Source organism: Procambarus clarkii, chromosome 24 (assembly GCF_040958095.1).
Source record: "Procambarus clarkii isolate CNS0578487 chromosome 24, FALCON_Pclarkii_2.0, whole genome shotgun sequence".
Taxonomy (NCBI): Eukaryota; Metazoa; Arthropoda; class Malacostraca; order Decapoda; family Cambaridae; genus Procambarus; species Procambarus clarkii.
The window spans coordinates 9475368-9484374 of record NC_091173.1 but is presented as its reverse complement, the minus strand read 5'-3'; the positions used below and the strand labels follow the sequence as shown (position 1 = coordinate 9484374).

Here is a 9007-nt window from a genome sequence, read left to right as displayed (position 1 = left end):
GAATCAGTCCAAGGACTAAGCATTGTGGGGCACCCATTTGCTACTAATATCTATAACAAGATTTCTTCTTGCACTGTGTTTATATCTTTGCTTTTATTGTCTTTAACTTTGAATAAGTTCTGTATTTTGTAAGTTCATCGGCATTCTAGAAACCAAATTAATAATAGAACATTGCTGGAATACAGTATTTGCAAAACTGGATGTAAACCAGAATTCTGGGAATGAATATATAATTTCTTTATGAATATGTGGCATTACATTCTAGATCAGGAATACCCAAGTTCATTTAGTCTTATGATTAAAACAAACTTTAATTTGTTGTAAAAATTTAAGAATTGCCAATTATTCATAGATTCTAGGAACAGTTTAACCATGGGCTTACATTCAAGTTACATCTTCAGGTATGGAGTTGTAAATTTGAGAAGTGTGATTCAATCTTAAAAAAAAAAGTGCCTAAACCTAAGTATTGCTAGAGAAAAAAATGATTTGGATTAGACATTTCTATTTTATACATGTAATGTGCTTATTATATATGCAGTATGTAATTTCTGTGGATGCTAGTTAAATTTTATTTTGGTGAACATGAATTCATAATATGTACCTAGATGAATTGGGCAATTGACCAACCGGAAAAAGTTTTTTCAAGCAAAAACATTGAAAATCTGAAACATAATTGATAGTTTACTAACTACTATATGCATGCTGTTATATTTAATTGGCAAAGATAATTATCAGATGTGAACTGTTCTGTTATGACTTAAGTTTTCTTGATAATTTATCTTTGACAAATCAACATGCAAAAGTTAAAGGCACTAAAAAAAATTGAACTTGCAGAATTTAAAATAAAAAAGATTTCATAATGCACACGAACTGGATAGTAAAGGGTGCGATGGAAATGCAACAGCTTATTGTATGTACTTGTGATATGTATGTATATAACAAAATGCATAATAGAAACAAGCCATTTCTTTCAACTTTATGCAAGGCCACATTAAACTGCATTCCTTGCCTGTAACTATAAATCCCCCCCCCCCCTCCCCAAACCCCACCTTCCCCAAATATTTGATGCTAATGAAATTACACATTAAAATACTGCAGCTTTTGTTTTACAATTCATTGATGGAAAAAGAACTATGTATTTGTATAACTTTCCATATTCAATAATTCTGAAGATTCAAACAGCAGTTGCATTGAAACTTGTGAAATGACTGTTAAGTTACATTTGTTTATTCAGAATTTATAATGATGGGCTTGCTAAATGGAAAAATATTGCATACAAAGTAAATAAAATTAATAAAATGAATTTAAGAATACTGAAGGTTATTATAAATAATTTATTTTGTTTTGGCACAATTCATGAAGACACAAGCATTCTGTTATGTAATATTTTACATACAAATGTATATAATATATATACATGTATATTATGACTAGCTTAAAAGACCCTACAATTTAATTACCCAACAGAGGATTTAAGGCAAATGTCATACCCTTGCCCTTATGCCTTACTCAAGTCAGGGCCTCTGTACTGCAAAATGAATATGAATAACCCTCTTTAAAAATACAAGATTGAATGAGGAACAGCAGTAAATGGCAATTCATGACTCGAATAGTTCCCCATTCTTTGGGCCAATCCTAAAAAAGCCAACATATATACAGTACAGTACAGCAAATATACATCTACTAAATTATATTAATTTACACTTTACTACAGTACTAAATATTTTTATTCCTATATTTTATTCTTTGGCTTACAGAATCTTGAATGGTGTGGGGCATAATCCACTTTGAGAAATGAATCCAACGTGATATCTATAAAACACAACCAATTATATATTTAAAGTCAATTTTGTATTTAATATTTGTGTAACTTTTGTATAGTATTTAAATGGCATGCATGGTACAAGACAATTTGCTTGGTCAGCAGCATTTAAGAGGTTGAAATTAAGCTGAGATACTGTACATTTCACTGGAAATTTGTATACAATGACTACAGAGAAAAGGAATTAAAAATTAAGCATCTAATGGATGTAGTTATGAAACATATCCCCCCCCCTCCCCAATTTTGGCTAGTATTCTATTCAACACAATCATAGAGCTTGCAAAAGTTTCCATTGTTTAGTATAGAATTCTCACAATAATACTCAAATTTTGTCTGTTATTTATCCTTGAAGATGGTCTTGTACATCAATTAAATGACTGAATTAGAATTTATAATGTTTGGCCAAGAATTCCACTAACTGCTTTGATTATTATTGAACTAATGTATTGCCATTAATTAGCACAGACAAAATTATTGAGGCAAGAGAAATATAAAAGCATGTCAGTAATAATGTCAAAAGGAAAAACAATGAGTATTCCTGATTTAGGTGAATTTGTGAACCAAATAGTTTAAAAAGTGAGGGAATTTAATTATATAGTACTATACAAAACCTCTTCTGAGATGCCTGAATTTAATTAGACTAATCTTTGAGAGCCCTGTTAGTAAAATACCTTTGCCTAAAATATTTTGTAGGTACACTATTAAGTCTGATATAAGTGAACTGTCTTGCTTTGCACGTGTTAAATCTTGAATTCAAAGTTAACAACAACAACAACGTCATTCTTGATGGGTCAGTAATCCTCAGCTCAGAAAGATAAACAATGTTTGTGCTGTTATCTTCCATTCATTCTTCCAGATAAATCTTTTTAGCTTATCCTGGTCATTGGCATAAGGGCCATCTCTGCAAATAACAAAATTAATGATTTTATAATTTTTAGGAAATGAAAAAATATTACAGTATATAAATTTATGTGCAACTAATGAATTAATTTACTTTACAATAGTATTTCTTTATCATATATAATGTTAACTGCACTTTAAAATGTTATCACTCAATTTGTTAACAACTTGATCCATGATACAAATTTGTTATTTGAGCTTACCATGGGAGTAGTGTAGGTCCTTGGTCATTTAGCGAGTTTGGTGGTCTGGGAAATTAGGGTTAGTAGGTCTCCAGTTCTTTGCATTTTTGCCAAACTTGTAAACTAATCTTCTTCCAAGGACTGCTTCAAATATTTCGGTTTTATAATAATACCTGAGAAAATAATATATTGTATTATTAGAATGAAAAGAATAATATTAAATTCTAAAAGTCTATCTTAAACACGAACATATTATTAAGTCACGCAATCAGGCAAATTGAAGTCATTTAGTCTATTAATTTTGTTTAATGTGCACCCTAGGAAATCAGTTTAATTAGGGGTGTGCAGAAAGAACACTTAATGGAGTACCACCCTGCTCCTTATTGTCCAAACTGCATTGCCCCTCTTACGTCGTGCATATGCTTGTTTAATGTCCGGACTTCCAGGGTGAGTGTCTTGCTTTCCGACCGTCCCTCGCGGTCACTTGTCCCTCGATAGAATTCTCGATGAATCGAATATTTTTGATATCATTTGCCTTATGCGTTTCTGTTCTCATATTGGCATCCTTAGTGATATTTAGAGCCCTATGATTATTCTGCACATTTGATGGTGCTACATAGCCTTCCTGGCTTAGTGTCTTGTTTTGATAATTACTTAGGGTGTGCAGTTGGGGGTTAATTATCATGTTGATAAAATTTCCATTATTGTACTAAGCTTCGTCTTGTCATCCAAAATTAATTGTATTTAGTCACTGTAGGTACCAAGTACAAAATAGGGACTATTGCCAAAAAATAAATTATATAACTACTGTACTATTAATTTTGTAGAGGGCACAAAAGTATATATACAGTATGTACAAAGATTGCATATGTTAGGCCTAGGACAAGTTAGGTTTTTTTTCAGTTCTTAAGTCTTAGAATTCCAGTAGTACAAAAATGTGGATTTTTATTAGCTACAAAAATACATATTGTACATTCCATCCTTTTCATCCATTCCATTCCTATGGGTACTAGAACTTTTGGACAATAGGTTGAGTTATTGGTGTTACTACTTAGTTATAAATCTAGAGTTGGAAGTATTTCTTGCCTGTTGTCCAACAACCTGGTCATGTTCACAGCAACAGATCAAGTAAGTCTTCAGTCATGTCTGTCTACTATTAATATGTTCTTACTTGCTATATTGAGCAATTAGTAAAATGCAATACCTATACAGTAATAAATATATATACAGTACTGTACTGTAATCTTTCAAACATTTTCTGTCTTGGTCCCATCGTGTTAAACATTACTTAATTAGTACACACTTTCTCATCTACTTGTGCATAAATTAGTGTTAAACTTATGCATACCTTGCCAATAGCTGCGCAGAACTTAAGAATTATAAAAACGCACTTTTCTCTTAAGATATATTATGTGAAGCTAATAAAAAGGCACTTATGGGTACTTGTAAATAAATCAAATAGTGTAAAATCTTGTACTGTATAGGAATTTAGTCTAGATTATTAGTGCTCTCTTTGGAGCGTAATAGTGTATTCATGATGCAAAATCCTGTGCAAGCAGTGTCCATTTCATTACAAGTCGGATCCTTATCCAGTTAGATGTCGATAAGTCTAAGTACACAGTGTTGTAACTAGTAGTGCTGTACAGCACAACAAATTACTGTCCTACCAACTCAGGGTACAGCTTGAGAAAAATTTATTCACACAAGAATAGAACTTTAATTTAAAATACAAGAGGAAAAATTGAAGATAAAATAATTGGGTTGCTCTAAGTTCATGGACATTATTCCCATTCTCATAGTTTTTGCACAGGACAGTATCTTTCAAACCTATAAAGTAATGGGATCCTTTACAAGCTACACACTTCTTGTTCCTGACAGGACAACTGGAGAAAAATGGATAAATTCTGGCAAATTCTCGATATGAGATCTTTTGAGACTAAAATGCTGAATTGAGACTTTGCCAATTTATTTACTTAATATAAGTGAAATACGCAAAAAATTACTAACCTCATGGCACGGCTCAATTTTTCATAGTTCATATCTTTGTTTTGTTTACGATCTCCCCACTTTTGAGCAACTTTCTCTGCCTGCACAAATCTGAACATCCCCTCTTCTGGGTTCTCCCAGCGTACTAATGAAGGACACGTTGCTGGATCCAGGAGCAGGTTTCTTATAAACTCCCATAAACGACCAGTCTTCTTTTTCTTCTTCTTTAGTTCATTTTCTGCAATATCAAAACTCATTAATAATCTGTGTAAAATTTCACATTTAAATAATCATATGAACATAATAAATATGTTCAGATAATTTGATGAACCAGATAAGAAATCAGTATAAAACTGAATAAAAATAGTATGTAGGTTATTTTGTTTGCTTCTGAATGATTAGGTTGTGAGAGTGAGGATGTATGTACTGTAATTACTTAGTGTAGTTTCAAAACGAGAGCTACACTTGTGGTGTCCCGTCTTCCCAGTACTCTGTCATATGACATGTTGAAACAGTTTTGGCCTCCACCACCACACTAGTTGCTAGCGTCTACCACTCTGCAAAAGTGAACATTCTAATGTTTTTTGGGAGCTTTGTTTCCCTAATTTGAATAAATGACCTCTTGAAGCTGCAAGTTTCAAGAGTTCCTCTTTATTCCTCGCTCTCAAAAATGTTCATCACCCCCTGCTAATGACTACAGCCCACAACAGTTGATTAAATCAGTTACCTATTTATTACTAGGTGAACAGAAGCAGCAGGTGTGAGGAATCATGCCCAAATGTCCCATCCTACCTTGCATAAAACCTGAGGCAGTCTTCCTATACTGTTCTCATCATCAATTATGGTGTCACATTAGTATAAATAGTCTTCAAGGCTTGGTGCCATCTTTTGATAATTATTTACTTCCATAATTGTAGCATCTTGACAGGTTTATTTAAATCTGGTTTCTGCAACATGTTTGCACCCCTTACCTGGTTTGCGAGGCCGGCCAGGTCCTCGTTTCTTGGGAGGTTCAGGTTTAGGTTCCTCTTCATTGTTGCTGTGCTCTGAAAAATGAATAATTTCATTATCATCTTCAGCCAAGCCAATGTGCTGTATTTATGGTGAAATAGCTTTTGCTGGTACACTTATTAGACAATACAGTTCCCATTAAGATACATATTTATGATTCACTAAAATACTATAACAACGTAAAATGTCACAAATGTATATACAGTTCAGTATGTAAACCTTTATAGTTTATTTTAGCTTTTTCCAACCATAACCAGTATAAAATATTGTATATGAAACATTAAGAAACTTACCATGATCAGATATACTTTCTGGTGCTCCACTGGGCATGACAGGTGACGAGAGATCACTTAACGGTGCATAGGACTTCATTGCTGCTGTAGGGTAATTCATTGACGATGATATATTTCTGTTTCCATCTTCATATCTCAACCCTCTGTGGTCTAGAGTCTCATAACGAACTTCATAAGGTGCAGAAGTCTCACATGCAACCGGTGATTCTCTTGAAGCCATGTTTGGATGACGAGCTCCTCCATCACCATTTAATTCGTATGCCATGGGATATAGATGACTATTGGCAAAATACTGCTGATGTGATTCAACTGTCAAAGGAAAACAATTTTATTATTCTTTTTGTTTAGGTCTCAAGTATGTTTAATTAGATATAGCTAACAAAATATTAATGTTTCTCATTGTGAGGCAGAAAGCCTGATAAGCTTATTGTGGTTTACCTAACCTAACAACTGACCACCTTCAGGCTGCAACTCACTACAGTTGCTTAACTCCTGGATACCTATTTACTACTAGGTAAACAGAGGCATTGTATGATTATACAATATATAATATATGCACAAACGTTTCAACCTGTCCAGGAATCAAACTGGTCCAATAGGTTGTGAACGAACGGTGCTAACCATTGCACTACAGGCATCCATAACAGTATGGATAAAAATGTTTTACTGTGCTTGCATGGGATATACTATAGTTTCAAAGTATTGTGGATGTACTATCACCAAAGTACTGAATTCTGCCAAAATATGGAACATTTTAAATGCCTAAATATTGTAAAGGATAAACAATTAGACATACAGTACTGTACAACTTTTATCTGGGCCTGAATAAAGTAAATAAAGTTCTGTACTAAAAAAAAACCATGAAGGGTCTCACACAACACAATGGATTTACTAATGCATTCTATTGATTAATAAGTTATGCACTTAATACTATAAAAAGAAACTCTCCATCAGGGGCATCAAATAATTGCTTCAGATGACTGCAATAATCTCTTACAAATATTAAATTATAATCCACTGTCAAATTCCCCTAATGGCCTTTGTTAATTATGAAATTTATGATCAAATGTCCAATCATACATACTTTTAAAACTTCAACATGGTCACATATTTTATTAGGCAAGCACTGAGGTGAGTTATTTTGTTACCGAGATAAGTTATTTTCTTGCTAAAGTATTCAGATGTCTATTGATAATGTTGACAGCTTCATGTTGTCTTTGCTCACTGCTTAAGCAAGCAAATTTCTGTGTATTATGAATAATTTGTCAAAAGTATTTCCCCCCACCTGTATGTCATACATAAATGAAAATCAATGAGAGGGAAAATGCATCTCGCAGTGCCAAATATTAGAAGATAAAAGTATGGTACTGTTTTCCTGTATTGTATACTGTAGCATTTCACTATCAATGTAATACAAATCTGAGTGCTCTGCCATTTCCATAACTGATGAAAAAAAGTACTGTAAATACAAAGAGCACAGTACTTGTAAGTACAGTACAGTACTTTGATTTTTAAAACAAAAATGCAAACAAGGGCAATAGCTTCAAGTTTTACATGCCACAATGTAAGACAGAAAGCACTTTTTCACCCTTATGGTGGGTAATAAACCCGCCGAAGCTGTAAATGTCAAGACACTACAGTACTGTACTCTCATTCAAAATTCATCTGGAAAAAATACAGGAACAAGGTTGGTGTTAAAGTTTCTAATTAACCAAGCATATTCTTAACCTTAAGCTTACCTTGTGATTGTCTTCTCTCTTCCTTTCTTTTATATTCCAAAAAATATCTATATATTTGGTCCCCGTAACTTTTCGAAAATTGTTTGAATCCATTTTCATCTAACTGTAGAAGATTTAACCCGGTTGAACCACTTAATTCAGCAAAATTAATATCTAAATTTTCACATTTAAGTTCATCCCAAGCTTTAAACATAAAGTCAACAACATCTTGATATGTCCACTTGAAGATTGGTTTATTATGATATTGCTCATCCTCTGAAAAAATAATGGAAACATTTAATAATTAATATACAACAAGCCATGTTGTGTATAAATAGAATAGTCCACAGTTCCTAGGATTAAGTAGGTAAACTCCTCCAAATTTCAACTGTTTTGAGCTTCAAAGTTGAATGTATGGTAGATGCTACTGTATAAATAAAAAGTATAACAAAACTCTTGTTATTAAGAAGCTATCAAAATTATAACAAAAATGATTCTAGATATAATTTTTATCTTAAAGCCTGTCAATCTTTGGAGGGCTATATAAGGTCATTACATGTCCTCACTAACCAACCAGCAAGTTTAGGAGTAACGTAAGCTCTCGGAGTAAATACAGAAACAGGTACACTTCTCATTGTATACATTGTACTGTATACAATGAGAAGTGTTGTTTAGTGTTTGCATCATTCATTGGTGAGCGACGGGGTGCCCACAATCTATACAACACAATTCCCTAGTAGACCTACAACAAGTAGCAGGAAGACATGCCAAAAATGAACAACAAAAAATAGGCAAATTTTTGCAATCAAAAATTGTCTTTTTAAATATAAGAAATAAATGATCACTCAGGTTTGCAAATTTAAAAAAAAAATTATATTAAATGCAGTGTGACCATGCTTAAAGAAAGGTACATTAATGGCAACTCTTCTGGGAATTGAACTGTTATACGATGATAGATAAACTGCCACACTGACAACTAATTCTTCAAACAAGGCATGAAAGAGCCAGCCTATCTTGCACTTAGTATAGTCTTTGTGATTTTTTTTAACTAATGGCATACAGGTGTCTACTTTCTACAAGTCTACATGTAACAAC

General features: G+C 32.9%; 1 protein-coding gene across 2 annotated transcripts in view; it reads right to left on the bottom strand.

The window, feature by feature from the left end:
* Window positions 1–1320: 1320 nt before the first annotated feature.
* Window positions 1321–9007, bottom strand: part of LOC123761701 (uncharacterized) — a 70561-nt gene continuing 62874 nt past the window's right edge. Inside the window, exons 4-9 of one of the 2 annotated variants that reach the window (XM_045747811.2) lie at window positions 7934–8188; window positions 6195–6503; window positions 5862–5936; window positions 4912–5128; window positions 2926–3077; window positions 1321–2723 (exon numbers count right to left, since the gene is read on the bottom strand). In XM_045747811.2, the coding sequence (XP_045603767.2) occupies window positions 2954–3077; window positions 4912–5128; window positions 5862–5936; window positions 6195–6503; window positions 7934–8188 (980 nt within the window). In that variant the 3' untranslated portion in view covers window positions 1321–2723; window positions 2926–2953. The remainder of the gene's footprint in view (window positions 2724–2925; window positions 3078–4911; window positions 5129–5861; window positions 5937–6194; window positions 6504–7933; window positions 8189–9007) is intronic. The other variant, XM_045747812.2, reaches the window with a different exon arrangement.